The sequence below is a fragment of the Natrix helvetica genome, assembly GCF_964273705.1.
Source record: "Natrix helvetica genome assembly, chromosome: 4".
Classification (NCBI taxonomy): Eukaryota; Metazoa; Chordata; class Lepidosauria; order Squamata; family Natricidae; genus Natrix; species Natrix helvetica.
The window spans coordinates 148479824-148496036 of NC_138550.1; the positions used below are offsets into that span (position 1 = coordinate 148479824).

General features: G+C 40.7%; 1 protein-coding gene across 1 annotated transcript in view; it reads right to left on the bottom strand.

The window, feature by feature from the left end:
* ANGPT1 (angiopoietin 1) overlaps positions 1–10205 on the bottom strand; it is a 146924-nt gene extending 136719 nt beyond the window's left edge. Inside the window, exon 1 of the mRNA XM_081952464.1 lies at positions 9579–10205. Coding sequence (XP_081808590.1) covers positions 9579–9875 — 297 coding nt within the window. The 5' untranslated portion in view covers positions 9876–10205. The remainder of the gene's footprint in view (positions 1–9578) is intronic.
* Between the last annotated feature and the right edge of the window lie 6008 nt (positions 10206–16213).

Genomic DNA, 16213 nt, shown 5'->3' on the forward strand with positions numbered 1-16213 from the left:
GTCATTTGTTTTGTGAGAAGAGAGGTTATATAAATTGGGTAAATAAATATATAATCTGAGACTTTGCTTTTTTTTGCAAGCACACACATCTGGGCATCTGGGTTTGTGATAGTCATGAATATCTGTAGCTCGGGTGTAGGATGAGGGTGTAGGTTCATTTTCTGAGCTTGTGGATTGGTTTCCAAATGTTTCTTTACCAGGCTAGGTAACATGTTTAGTGGAATTTAGGGAATGTCAATGACTGTGTTCTTCTGTTTATAAGGGCTTTGTGTGGTTAGCAGGCCTTGTGATGGGAAGGTCACTTCAGATGAGGATCATGTCAGGTGAGGGTCTTGTCATGGGTCTTGTAATGGGTCAGGTGTGGGTCTTCTCTTGGACTCCCAGCCTGATGGCATCTAGTTAGCTACATGTTGTCATTTATTTCCTGTACTGAACCCTATTTCTCACTCACTAGCCCTTCGGTGGCCCCGGTTTTGGGCTGCTGATGTGAATGTCAGGTCAGTGTGTAGAAAGGCCTCCCTCATCTTATTACAGATGAGAAGACTGACCTTGTGTGTTTCACTGAAAATTTCTTGGGTGCCAAAAAAGTGTTACGCATTTTAAAAAGCGTTTTTGGTGTGGCATCAGCAAAAGCTCCCGGGCAGCAGTGGGGGAGTAGCTATGGTTATCTTAGAGACATTACTCCATAGATAAATAGATGCAAGATGGTTAAGTTTGGCTGTAGGAATCAATAGGAACCACTGCTATTGTCTCAGCCTCCCTGCTGCATAGCAACTTCCCCACCAAAGTTCCTGGTGCTGGTGACCCTTCAATTTTTGTTTAGGATATGGTAGTACGACTCCAAACAGAACTAGTGCTCAGTTTGGGGGTCCTTCTGGATTCAGAGCTCCTATTTGAGGAACAGATGGCAACTCTTTGGAGGTTCTGCTGACAAGTCACTCATACTTTAGTCACCTCCTGAGTGTGCTACTGCAATGCACCCAACGTGGAGCTGCCTTTGAAGAGAATTAGCAAGTCACAACTGTTTAAAAATGCACTACTGAGGACAGTGATGAGCACTCTTCCTGTGCACGCATTATGCCTCAGCTTTGTGAGCTGCATGGTCTACCAATATGCTTCCAAGTGCATTTAAAGTTGCTGGTAGTCACCTATAAAGTCCAGTATGGAATAAAGCTGGGTTATTTGCAGACTTCCTCTTCCAACCCATTAGATTCCCATGCAGAACAAGCATGTCACAGGCCCTGTCAATTCAAGGTCATCTGAATGAAGCCAGGAAGAGAGCTTTTCTCTTATACCACTTCCCCTGTGGAACACCATCCCCTCCAGTAGTTGAGATTGGCTGCAATCCTGTTGGCCTTTCCCAACATGGATGAAGACATGGCTATGTTCCCAGACTTGGAGGTCAGATTGTCAGGTTCAGCTTGAGGAATGATTATATTAATTGTGGTTTGATTGCTATTTAACCCTGGCTAGATGTATTTTATTTCCACTTGGTTGTGTTTCTAACTCTTGTTAACTATGCAAAGCTACCAGGGTGAGATAGGCAGCCACATAAATGTAATGAACAAAACAAGCCAATCTTCCTTTCTGATGTGGTTGTGGAATCTTAAACCAGATTCTAGTTTTCCAATTTGTTTGTGTGTTTACATTTCATGTTTCTAGACCACTTATCTCCATCAGGGAAGGATTCTGAATGGTGTACAGTATAATAAAGGTAAAGGTTCCCCTTGCATATATGTGCTAGTTGTTTCTGACTCTAGGGAACGGTGCTCATCTCTGTTTCAAAGCCGAAGAGTCAACGCTGTCCAAAGACGTCTCCATGGTCATGTGACCGGCATGACTAAATGCCAAAGGAGCACAGAACGCTGTTACCTTCCCATCAAAGTGGTCCCAATTTTTCTACTTGCATTTTTACATGCTTTCGAATTGCTAGGTTGGCAGCAGCTGGGACAAGTAATGGGAGCTCACTCCATTATGCAGCGCTAGGAATTCGAACTGTTGAACTGCCGACCTTCTGATCGACAAGCTCAGTGTCTTAGCAGCTGAGCCACTGAGCGTCCCTATGTACAGTATAATATCACCATATAAAATTAGAATTAAAATATTAAAGTTGTCTCACCCACACGATCTTTCAAATTTTTAATCAGAGGTTGATCTGGCTGGCCCTCAATAGCTTCTTTATGACATTATTGACAGTATTACAGTGTGTCACGCCTGGAGGGTCTTCTCAGCAATGCAACAGAACACAAATAACATATTTATTTATTTATTTATTATTTATTATTAGCACTTATATACCGCCCCCTCTCCCGAAAGGGACTCGGGGCGGTGTACAGTCCGTATTAAAAAACACCAAATAAAATACATGTATGCATAGGAGGAGGATAAAATAGACCAAAACTGTACAGCTAATAAATAAACAATATAAAATTTAAAATATCATACAATTTATACACTATCCCTCTAAAAGCCAGTAAAAAGTATATGCCAGGGGGGGGTAGACGTTGTAAATTATGCCAAACCAGCCAGTCGGAACAGGTGTGTCTTCAGTTTCTGTCGGAAGGAGCGGAGGTCAGTAGTGGTTCTAATGTCGGGGGGGAGGTCATTCCAGAGGGTTGGGCCCATCACAGAGAAGGATCTACTCCTAGGTGTCGCCCGCTGGCATTGCCTAGCGGACGGCACCAGGAGAAGGCCCTCCCTGTGTGAGCGGATAGGTCGCAGGGACGTGTGTGGTAGGATGCGATCCTGCAGATAACTGGCATAAACTGTGAATGAGTGTGTGTGTGTGTGTATTTAAGAGTGATACCGCTCATTTTATTTGAAAGTTTAAGTATCAGCTGTTCTATTCAGATGTTTGGAACAAATAACATTATTTTTAAAAATACCCCAAAGTGTCTATTGCCTCACCAGACTAAATAACCTTGTGAAGGTTATCTTAAGGCTCCTTAGGAAAGAATTACGCATCCTTTAGGAAAATAACCTATTACTTACCGTCCTATTAATCAAAGTATTTTTGATGCTCAGGATACCTTGTTTTAGAACACGCAATCATTGTGATTCTAGAGCAGCATGGCAAATGCTTATTCCGGTAGAGTTGGATGTGAAGAAAAATCAGGTGATAAAGCAGTCATACTGAGGAAAGGCTAATACCACCAGAGATGTAACAGAGACAGCATGGTGGAAAAAAGCTCTCAAAATCTTAAAGTAGTGATATTGCTGTAGAAGATTTGTTAGGTCGGGATTAGAGAAGAATGCAAAGGTTATAATGCTCACTTCATATCTGAGCTGGAGGCTCAGATAATCAAGCCACATTGACAGAGAATTAAGGGGAATGGATGAATTAGGCAGGGATGTTTACTGAACATTTCTGTAGCTAATAGTTTTACATAATTCATATGGGAATGTTAGCTCCATTGTATATCTATTATGTGAAACATTAACTCATTCAACCTTTGTTCAGTTCTTTTAGCTGTATTCATTATCATTGTCCACAAACTAATGTTAGATTAATGATATTGCTAAATTTCATAGTTTCCTGACTTGGAATACAATCCTTAGAGATTCCTAGTACTGCCCCTCTAAACACAACATACCATAACTTTCCACTATAACTTATTTCCCCACATAGCAGCAAATTATTCTTTTCTTTAAACATTTAAGAAGTCCACATCATTGGCAATGCCAAGAACACTAAGAAATGCATGGTTGGCCTGCCATGTCACCCAAAAAATAAATAAAGGAAGAGTGGAAGAAAGGCAAGAGTTCATAGGGTGAGGGTTGAAGAGGCTGATTCACAATATGCTCTGCATCATTAGAAATTAAATGAAGCCTGTAAAATATTTATCATTAGAAAAGATTGCTCTCCAGTGCCTTAAAGAAATAGGAAGAGTTTATTCTGGGAAATGAGTAGTATCCATAGGGATAAGCATCAACATGACACAATGAAGGCCACAATGCCATGACCCATCATCAAAAACAAAACATTTGCTTTTGCAATGTGCATTATGAATATGTTTTGTTGTTTCCTTCACTTTACCATTTGATGGACTGTGCTGGCACCTGAGAACCCCAGGACTATCCTGGGAATACCTGGGAACATTACAATCCTCTCCCCCATTGGCCAGCTGGATTGAAATAGCCACTGCAGAAGGTCAGTGCAAAGGATGTTCCATGTCCCCAAGCCTCTTTCCTGCAGTGGAGACATTTTCTGCCACTCTTTCTCTCCAGTTCTTTGTCCTGGAGGACTGACAAGAGAAATGAGAGAATTGGTGGAATTATGAGGTGATTAGTTTATCCAAGGTAAAGGTTCCCCTCGCACATATGTGCTAGTTGTTCCTGACTCTAGGAACAACAGCAACAACAACAATGAGAAGGTAGGACGTAGTGGCTCAACAGCTAAGATGCTTGTCGATTAAAAGGTCGGCAGTTTGGCGGTTCAAATCCCTAGTGCCACGTAATGGAGTGAGTCCCGTTACTTGTCCCAGCTTCTGCCAACCTAGCAGTTCGAAAGCATGTAAAAATGCAAGTAGAAATAATAGGGACCATCTCTGGTGGGAAGGTAACAGCATTCTGTATGCCTTCAGTGTTTAGTCCTGCCAGCCACAAGACCACAGAGACATCTTCGGACAGCGCTGGCTCTTCAACTTTGAAATGGAGATGAGCACCGCCCCCTAGAGTTGGAAATGACTAGCACATATGTGCGAGGGAAATCTTTACCTTTACCTTTAGTTTATCCAAGACTGGGCCCGTCTTAAACTAAATCTAACTCCTTTATAACAAACTGGGTCAGTGATCAATTTTTGAAGTTCCTACCATAGACTGACCCACTAATGTGTTGTGGGAATGGGGCCACTATTTCTCAAAGGGTACTTAAGTGATAAAATAGGGGATTCACTGTACAGCAACCTGAACTCTTTAGTTGAAAGTGGCATATGAAATGGACGGGCAGGCAGGCAAGATAGATAGTCGGATGTGGTGAGAAAAAAGGTCCACATGCAAGAAAAATTAAGGTTCCTTCAGCTGTATGTATTGATGTTCCAAGGGCAGAATAGTACTATAGGAAATACGTTCTAGGACAGTGCGTGAAAGAAAGACTAGATTGCACAGGATTCATGATGTCACAAAGCACTGTAACTTTTGTGTAACACGGTTAAATGTCTTAAAAGTCTAATCAAATTTGGTGTTAACATAATACATGTCACAAAGCATTATAATTTTGCATAACATGGTTAAATGTCTTAAAAGCCTGAACCCAATTTTGTGTTTACACAATAAAATGAGCTATAAAATAGCTCTACGATGAGTTTCACCGTAAAAATGTGAAAACAAAACTAAGCTAAAGCTAAGTATATACGGGACCACTAGACCCTTAACTTACCAGGTTAGGTCAGTTATATTCTATTACTCACATGGGAGTGTGTTTTCCTCTACAATCATAACCGCACTGACCTACCATCTTCCTTATTAAATATCCTAAACAAATTCAGTAAAAAAAAAATCAATGTAAGGGCACAATCACAAGTGAATATGATACTATGTGTATATGTTTTTAATGTCCTTTCTTTTTACTTTTACACAGGGATGTCACCAAATTTAAAACGAGGGGAGAAAAATTAACCAAGGGTCAGAGTGCAATAATAATAATATATAACATCTTCAAATAGCGCTGGGAAATCCTCCTGCCTGCAACCCCGAAGAGCCGCTGCTGGTTTGTGCATATGGGAGGTAGACAACCTGTTGCCCTCCAGATGTTTTGGATCACATCTCCCATTCACTGTAATCAACACAGACATTAATCAGGGGATATGAAAGCAGTCCAAAACTTCCATAGGAAATTATGTATCTTATCTAATTGTAGAGAATTGTGATTTTTATATTCCTCATTTCCTTATTTTAAACTATCTATTTTTCATTTGAGTATAACTCAATCAGTTTCTAGGTTTTATGTGCACTATCTAAAACACCATCTCCCAAATTAGATATTTCCAAAGTTGTTGGACTTCAACTCCTACAATTCCCATCCAGCAGAGGACATATGGGAATTGAAATTTGTCACATCTGGAAGACACCAGGATAGGAAAAGGATAAATGGATACCATACAAACATCTGCACAGTTGTGAAGCTATTTGTGGTTCTTTTGGTACCATACATTTGGGTTAGTTCAGCATGGGGAAAAAATGCTGAAAAATTGCCAAGCTAAAAATTTTCAGACAGTTCTTCTTTGACAAAGTTTAAACACTGAAATTACAACCTGAGCATTTCAATAGTGCACAACAGCCAGTTACTGCAGGGAATTAAAAAAAACAGTATGTGGTCTGTTTAATGCTGTTAGAACAAACATGGCAGATATGAAACCCAGGGTTAAACAGTGAAGGAAGTTATCCTTGTTAAAACAAATATATTGAAGAAAAAGCTGTAAGTAAGTTTACCAAGAATCTTCTAGTAGTTTTGGCGAGAGTTGATTGTTGCTAAACCGAATTGTCTTCCAGCCAATCATGTCAACATTAATAATGGGATATGCAAATTTCATTGGATAAATTACTAATACATAATTGTTTACAGTCAGACAAGGGAATTTTCAGTGTGATTTGAATTGACAGTTCAATGTAAGAAAAGTTTTCAAATATTTCTTTTTCCAATATTGGAACTTTTTTTAAAAAAAGTTTAAGATACATTTCTTCTAAATTAGGTAAACTAAGAACCTTACAATGTCAGCTTGCCAGTTAAACATGCTTCACTTTCAATCCCCTTTCCAAAGTGTAAAAATTGTGTTTTGTGTGTGTGTGTGTGTGTTTATTTATCTCATGTTCTAATACTAAACAATTTTAATGAATGTGATATATTACAGCAACTGCTCGAAAACACAGAGAGACGCAAGCACTGTGCAATGCTGCACATGTGTGTGATATATATCAATTGATGCCTTGGATCACAGCCACAGAAGCAGCAATGTTTCTAATTTACTCATCTGCAGCAATGTACTTTCAAATAGAACATTACTAGAAATGACAGCTTTAAAAAGTCATTGAGGAATATAAATCTGAACTTCAATGCATTTCATGTTTTCAGTTCCATATTCTTTGCTATTAAAATTACCGTCCCAATGTCCTGTATAAACAGCAACAATGAAACAAATGGACTAAATAAACCAAGATTTGACAGCTGAAGGCTACAGAGACACCTGCAACACCCAAACAACTTTTTCAGACTTCCAAAACTACCTATCTTCATAGTTTCTGAAAGAGGTCATTCCTGCCAACACAGAGTATGTGGCCAAAAAGAGATTTAACCTAACGTGAAATAAAAGGGAACACACACACACACCCTCCAATTTAATCCTCCAAACCAAGGAAAACAATCAGAAATATCCTGGTTTCCCAATCCCTGCAGCTATCACATCTGTAAAATGTAAGCTGGACCCTGGGCATCAAATTTTTATCTCCCTTGGACTATGTATAAACTGTTATAAATTACTCAGAGAGTCGGATAGGAATGACTCATGCTTTATGAGGAATAGCACCGAAGAAAGATATGTGATGTTTATCCACCTGCTAAACATTTTTAAGGCAACTCGAGGAAACCTTTCCTCCACTTTCTAAATTTGGAGAACCACTGAAGAATGCAAGCTTTAGAGATACAGTTTTGCTGCTAAGTGTCTGTTCATCACCTATTTTCTTTTCAAGCATGATGGCTAGCTGCAAATCAAAGGATTCCACTGCCCTCCAAAGACTTATTTTTCTGTTTGCAAAGTTCAGAAGCAAAAGAGTGAGCTTAGTTCAGTCCCTAGTGGTCAACTGCAGAACACAAACATTTTGCAAGGCAGTCCTTTTCAGTAGGAAAGGAAAAGGAGAATCTCCTGCCTCGCAGAAAAGTATGTGCAAACAGCGACCATTGAAGGAATGAATGAATGAGTAGACTGCATTACATTTCAAGGTCTTACGTGAAAGCCTTGCTAAACCCAGATGTGCAGTTTCAAGATGAAGTCCTACACATGTTGAATTAGGAGTCACCCTTGTTTACTTCTGTGGGACTAATTCCCTCTTATGAAGAGAGAAAGGGGATGCAGTCTACCCTATGAGAACCCATCTCATCAAAGCATGAGAACCTTGAGGTTTCCACCAGAGCAATTCTTCTGATTGCTACCTAAATGTGGAAATGAACCATAGCCACCCAACAGCCTTTCAAAAGCCAAACCCCCCAAAAAATATTTGGCAATCCTATCTTGATGTGACTCAAAAAGTACATTTTGCCATTTTCAAATGCATGAAGATTTGACTGGCTAAAGGAGAAACAAGCTTCCTGCCTGGACAGGAAGAAGTGAATGCAAATTGGTAGGACCAGATTTTGATTAAGAGTTTGGAGTGAGAAATTTTACAGGGTGACACGGACTGCCTGGGCAGCTGGAGGCTTTCAAACAGAGCTAAGGATCCTTCTTTCAGGGAGGTCCTTCTTTGAGCAGTGGACTGGGCTGGATGACTTCCAACCCACTTCCAACGCTAGCATTCTATGATAGATTAAGTAAACAGTTCCATGTTCGCCTTCTTAGAATGAAATTCTATGTGCTATTCTCTCGGAGTAAGTCCTATTAAAAAAAAAAAAACACTTTTGGGACCCATTTCTGAGAAAGCATCCTGAACATACAGTGCTGCACTTGCTTATTTTTTTTAACATTCATTTCGAGTTTCAGTGAACACAGGATGCACCACTTTGGTTAATTAATGAAGAGTGTGTGGAACGCACAACACAGAGGAAGCCTCTCAATGTTCATTTAGTTTCTTAGAACTGCCAAAGTGATTGCAAACCACTTAGGACGGGTCCACCACAAGCCTGATTCAAAATATGAGCAGCTCTTAAAATTAGAATTAGTTATCAGTTTTCCTGATATATTTTTTTAAAAATACCCCTGTTTTCACTATAGTTCTACACAGTGCTTCCTTTCAGCCAAGCATTTTCACTGAAGCACACGTCTAATGTTGCTAACATGCAGCAGGTTTTTGCTTAAATGAATCCAAAAATTATAAGAGGAGCCCAACCGTTTATTTCTGTGCTGCAATGCACTAAACAGTTAATTTTACTTAAAACCATTCATTTCTGAGCTAGCACAGTGTCAAAGGTTGCTCCAGTGATAATAGTTTCTGTTAACCTTTGACGATTGTTGTCCCCTTGCCCGTAGTTTTGTTTTTATTTTTTTTTCAAAAAAATCTTCATAATAAGCCTACGGACAAAACATACTGACCACAGGTATTTCAAATAACATGGAAATCATTCCTAAAACACCTCGTAGAACATACTTGTCAAGTTACTTTTAACAGTCAGCACATCAAGCTATCCACCTGGCCATAGATCATTAGCTACCTCGGCTGAACGTCCTTGAATTTCTTCATATCAGTTTGAAACCAACAAGCCGACATCTGCCAATCAGTCATCAAACTTTGCTGCCAGTTATTCTCACTGAACCCATTTTTCAGAGTGTCCCTAGTTGATGAGGGCAGCAAACGTAACATCTGCATCAGAATGGTACATGCATCATGCAGGGATCAATACAGGTGTTTGAGCAGCTCCAAAGGGAACAGCTTACCTTTTGTAGCCACTGAGTGTAATTTTCCATGACATGCTCCAGCCGCTGCAGTTTCTGGGAGGAGAAATCTGTCTCGACGTGAGGGGCATCCCTTTGCAGTGCATTGGTGTTGTATTGGTCAGAAGAGGTTTCACGACAGTTTCCATCCTGTTCAGGAAGTATGAACGTATAGGTGCACTGGCCATGCTGAATCCGATTATACCTTCGTCCATTGGACTCTGGAGCCCGGCGTGGACTAGTGCAGTTGATGTGCTTCAGAAGAGAAGCAAGGAAAACAAACCAAACGAAAATGGTCATGTTACTAGCCCTCTTCTGTCCTGCTCTTGACACCTTGATCCAAGCCTCCTCTCGTCGCTTTTGCCTTCCTTTTTCCCCCCTCCCTCTTTTTAATGTTTGCTTTGCCTTTAAGGATTTGTTTAGGGGATCAAAAGATAAGGAAAAGGGAAGAAGGTTCAGAAAATAATAGTGAGCTTTTCTTTTTTTAAAAAAGAGTATATCTAAATCTCAATGCTTCCTTAGCTAAAGCAGGAGCAATTTATTGCATAGTAGCAGAGATTTATCGTTTCCTCTCTGTTATACTTCAGCATGCAGGCTCCTGGACTCAGCTGCCCAGGCATAGCCTCCGAGTCTTTCTTCTACTCCAGCTGCCGCTGAACTGCTATTTTGTCGGAGACCTCAGTGTGTTTTATTAAGGTTGTACATTCAAGCCAAGTTGGAAGCTGGCAGCCTTTCACAAGATGACTTGACAGGAATGTGTGTGTGAGTGTGTCAGGGATGCCTGATGCATTTTGGCAAAGAGGGATCATCTTACACGCTGGCTCGAAACATGCCCTCTAACATGTACGCCTGCTTAGCTCCTCCTGCACACAAGATGACTGAGACCGGTTGCCTAAGCTGAACAAGTCCGACAGTCCACCTTAATAGACTTCCTACTTGGAGACTGAACTATTAAAATGTACTTAGAGGGACCAAGCTTGTTGTAATCCCTCCCAAGTAAACATTAACATACAGACCACTGCACATGGAAAATATCTGCTGCTATCCTGGAAGGGTTAGGAGACTGTGTGGCTCTTTTCGGAAATGCTAAATTGGGGAAGGAACTGAGAAATGAAGGAATAAAGGGTGAGATTGCCAGTGCAGAAAGATTATTTCTCTTACTTAAGGCACAGAAACTTTGCCATATCAGAGATATCATCAAATGCATTGAAACAATTCTTAGGAAAAAGTCATCCCAAGGTAATGTCTTTGCCTTTTGTTAGACTGAAAATGTGCTTGCATAGTTAATGTGGGAAATGCAAGCGAGGAGATGGGGGTTTTTTCCTCAAGATTTCAAATACTGAGACATGGATAATATCAACTTTATGGACCTGCATAAATAGTACAGCTATACTTTAAGCTTTGGGGGTAGCAATTTCCCCTTGCATACTCTTTTGTATATGTCTTTTTAAACGGGAGAGATGCCTAAAGCCACAACGACAGACCCCCTAATTCCACTAGCAACCAAGTATCTCCTACGTTGCACAAGATTACGAGCAAGAGATACTGAGTTTCCTACCCCATCAATTTAAAGAATTATCCCACCATTGCTGTGACAATATACTATAACTTCTCCACAAATTGACTAAGTCCACATTACTCACTTGCACAGAATAATCTTCAACATTATTTCAATGTTGCAAAGTAGGAAAGTTGTTTTGCACAACTGGATCAACTATCAATCAAAGAGTTCTCTGTGGTTGTGTATTTTTTTTTTTAGCATTTTTCAAACTATACATTGGAAAATCCCAAATATTCCCGTGTGGCTGATTCAGCCTCTGTAACTGATATACATTTTCAGTAGAACTGTGTAAACTATCAAGGCTGTCATTGTTGTTAGTTTTGCTTTCTGCTTTTCTATTGTAATTATTAGATAAATGGTACATAACCAAAATATATCTTTTATAGTTTCGTTAAAAAATAAGCAAAAACAACTATTTTTTTTTAAAGAAAGGAAAGGAAATTGTGACTTCAAAAGGTTTTTCACCCATGACATTTAGGTCTCTTAGACACAGTTCCACCCCAGCTGGCATCACCCCTTTTATAAAATTATGTTGAGTGAAGCTTTTATTCTAGGGTTTGGCATCTTATGTTCGTGGGTGCCATTGCACAATCTCATCATGGTGCAGAGGTTCAAGACAAACAAATGTTGCTCCAACTCTCACCACCTTGCTCAGTTTATTTTGTGAGATCTTGTAAAAGGTAAAATTTCTCCTTGCAGATATGTGCTAGTAGTTCCTGAGTCTAGGGGGCAGTGCTCATCTCTGTTTCAAAGCCAAAGAACCAGCACTGTCCAAAGACGTCTCCATGGTCATGTGGCCGGCATGACTAAATGCTAAAGGCGCACGGAACGCTGTTAACTTCCCACCAAAGGTGGTTCCTATTTTTCTAGTTGCATTTTTGTGTGCTTTCAAACTGCTAGGTTGGCAGAAGCTGGGACAAGTAACAGGAGCTCACTCTATTACATGGCGCTAGGGATTCAAACCGTTGAACTACCGACCTTTCTGATCAAGAAGCTCAGCATCTTAGCCACTGAGCCACCACGTCCCTTTGAGCCACAATACCTAATTTTTTAATTGCTTATTGTTTTGAATTTGAATTCAGTTTAAAGCTTCTGAGATTTGATGGAATGATCTGAAAAATAATTATTTATGCCTCTTCCGATGAATAGATTTCTAGTTGTCCCTATCACTATGATTTCCCCATTGCACAAGTTTATAACATTATTCAGTTGTCTTGTGGTTTCTTCTCTCAGGTACCTGTACACTTATTCAAAGACACAATTCAGAATACCTGAAGAGGGATTCAAGTAGGCATCAACTTTATTGACTTTGGGGCGCCAAAGATAACGCTATTCTTCCAAGACATATTAATCTGTTAATGTTGAATTTTTATGTTTCATTGCAGCATTTAAAATTCTCTGGCTGTTGTTTTGTCTACTTCATTGCATATTTTAATGATTATCTTTATTTTATTGCCTATCTGAGATATTACTCAAAATGTGTGTGGTAATTAGGGTGAGTTACATGTGTTATAAACTGCCTGGGAAAATGCTACTTTGAAGGATGATGTGCACACATGCAAAGTAAAATATATATAAATAATATTGCGCAGACGATTGCATGAGGAAAAAATTTAACTTCTCTGCTGGTACCAAACCAATCAGCAAACCACCCTGCATCTGTCTTGGCCAATAACTGTCTTTCCTCACTTTTCCTTTTCCTTTTCTTTTTTGTAACAATGAAATTTGATCATGTAAAGTGGAGTAAGTGTATTCTCTTATGGTGTCTGGAGGGACTAATCAGGTCTGATTAATGAGATTGCGATTTAGGATGCACTCAATCTGTTTGGGTGGCTATTTACTCCAAGGTTTTCTGGAACATACAGTATTCTCCTGAATGCCACACCTTTCCAGAAATCCAGGGAAGATTACTAATTGGGGATTTAAGGGTGTAAGAGATTGGACTTGCTTGTGCCAAGAGCTGCAGACAGGATGTCTTGGGGTGGGGGGTAACTGTAAGATTGTATTTACTGCATCTTGATGAAATGACTTCTCATTCTCTTTATGGACAAGTAACTCAGAGTTTATAATTTTGACCCTTCCCATGATAGATTTCCTCAGCTGCAGGTTTTGGAATAGCTTTCTTCAGGGACCAAATAAATTATAACATAGAAACTCATATATATGAATCTCTATAGAATGTGTGCAGCAGGAACGTCCTCTGGTTATTTGCTGGATCCAGACAATGCTCTTTTAAAATTACTTTCCCCAAAACTAAACTGGAAGATCCTACATTGTGTTAAGAATGCCACTTTGTATATTGATACAGTGGAGCAAGGAATGCAATTTTTCATTCCCAAACAAATGGAAACCAAAGAAATAGTCCAATTGCCCTGCATAGTTTTGAGTCACGCCTAACCCCCCCCCCCCTTGAAGTGGAACCAAATCAAAAAGGAAATGATGCTAAGACTCCCATAGCTGGACTGTAAAAACCTGAGCCACTATTGATGATTAGGTGACATCAGGTAACTGTGTCAGGCGTTCTAAATACCATGTATGAAATCATCAGAGACCAAGGCAGAATCATCCTTAAAGTTCCCTTTTAATGATACAGGCAAGTTAGCACGTCTATGGAATTCCAACTCTAATGTTCTTCCTGGAATTCCACCCAGTTGAAAGTTCATGATCTATCCCCACACCCACAAATCCATCACATGTTCCAATCATCATCTTCCACGCTGGCATCTACACCCCTCTGCTTCTGGTCAGGTGTCAAGGTGCGGAGACAAAAGATGACCTTGGGCTTCTATAAAAGAAGGACAACAATACATTCCACAATCCTACTCCTTTCTATTCCCCGCTCCCAACTACTACACTAATTAAACAGATAGGAAATTATAAAATAGTGTGGCAGGCCAAAGATCCTAAAAAGAACATAACTACAGGCCTGACAAACTGTTAATGTCCGCATAAATAGATTTTCTCCAAATGAATCTGCCTCCATCTGGTCTTTCAGTTCTTCCACCATTTGCCGTGTAACTAAGTCCATCCACTTTGTTGCTAGTCATCCTCTTCTAGCCTCTTTACCAACCTTTTTCTTTGCACCTTTTCCAGCATTAGAACCTCCTTTTGGCTAAGTATTTACAAAATGTGTCCAACATATGATAGCAACAGCAATAGCGCTTAGATTTATATACTGTTTCACAGTGCTTTATAGCCCTCCTCTAAGGGGTTTACAGAATCAGTGTATTGCCCCCAACGTTCTGGATCCTCATTTTACCAACCTTGGAAGAATGGAAGGCTGAGTCAACCTTGAGCCAGTGACACTCGAACTACCAAACTGCGGGCAGCTGGCAGTCAGCAGAAGTAGCCTGCAATACTGCATTCTAACCACTGCCCCTGATGGCTGATGATTTGAGCTTGGTGATTTGTTCCTGAAGTGATCAACTCTAAGTTGATTTGTTTGAGGATGTACTTGTTTGTTTTCTTGGTTGTCCACAGCATCCTCGGGGAAGTGGTGAAATTCATTTTTTTTTTTACTACTGGTTCTGTGGATGTGGCTTGATGGGCGTGGCAGGGGAAGGATACTGCAAAATCTCCATTCCCACTTCACTCTGGATCCAGCCAGATGTGGTATTTGCCAGTTCTCCAAACTACTCAAAATTTCCGCTACCGGTTCTCCAGAACCTGTCAGAACCTGCTGAATTTCACTCCTGCCTCCATGTCTTCTCTAAACCAAAGTTCACAAGTACTCTTCCAATCCTGATGCTTTCAAGTCCAATTTTTGTTTCCTAAGGTATCATGGGAATACCATTACTTGAACTAATTTGATCTTTGTGGTATAGACACAACATGGCATTTAAATATCTGTCAGCCTCTACTTTGCTTGCTTGCTATCGGCTGCCATAGAAATGGGGAGGGTGGGGGCTTAAGGTATTTTGGAAGGGAACCGTATGGTACTGGAGGAGTAATCAGCAGGGGGGTTGAATCTCACCATTTTCTACGCATGCTGATGTCCTGTGTTTGGACTTGGTCAAGGTCAACCGTCTCTGCATACCAACTGAATGAAAAGTTTTGAAGATGCAACTCACATGACACCTTAGGGAGGTGAAGATTGGTTATTGGGTTGGGGTGACTGGGGGGAGGGTGCTGGGTAAACGTTTGATGTATACTTGTTTGCGTCCTTTTGGCTCAGATCTTGCTTTTCTTTCACTGCTATCTTTTCATAACCAGTAAAAGTATCTTTAATTCCACAAACAATGGAGTTGGGAGTTTTCTTTCTTGGTTATTGATGGAGGCATGCCTGACATTAAGCAAGATCTCCCTTTGCACTATCCCAGAGCTAAAACCTTCTGTGGGGAGTGCACATAAAGGAAAATAAATAAATAAAAAACCCCAAAGAAGATGTCCAATCCCTGCGGTGACCAGGAAGACATGGGAGCTACCAGATCATCCTATCCCCTGGAAACAGAACGGATGGCTGAACTGGATTTGGAGGAACGGTCCGTCCTTCCCAGATGGTCATTGGGAGTGGGGCAGAGGAGTGATCCTAAGGAGATTCCAGCCAGAGTTACCACCAGCCAACGCTGGAGACCAGAGGCTGCCTGGCAGAAAGCCAAACAAGAGGACCTCATGATGACCCATGCTTTAAAACTTCTTCAAGAGGCATGGGAGAAGCACCATTTCCATGAAAGCCATGCTGAAAGGGACGTTGAATTTGCTGAGCAGGAGGAGAGATGTGTGGATTATCTGTCTAACCCTGGGATGGCCCTGGGGACAGACAGAGGAGCTGATCCAGATGGGGGACCCCCAGTCGCTGCAGCAGCAGCAGCCATTAGAGTCCCTCCAAGGGGAGGAGCGGGCCCCCACAGATGCCGAATGCCAAAGATTCCTTCCCTTGGAGTGAAGTATGGAGGGGATCCCAAAGAGCGAGGGTTTTTCCTGGTCTAGGTTTGGAATTACATTGGGTTTTCCATCAGAGGAAGCCAAAGTAAGAGCTGTTACTATGGCTTTGAAGAACATAGCGGCAGCCTGGATGGTTGCTTTGCATAATGATTACTCCCTCCTGCTGAGGGATTACAATGTGTTTATGACAGCC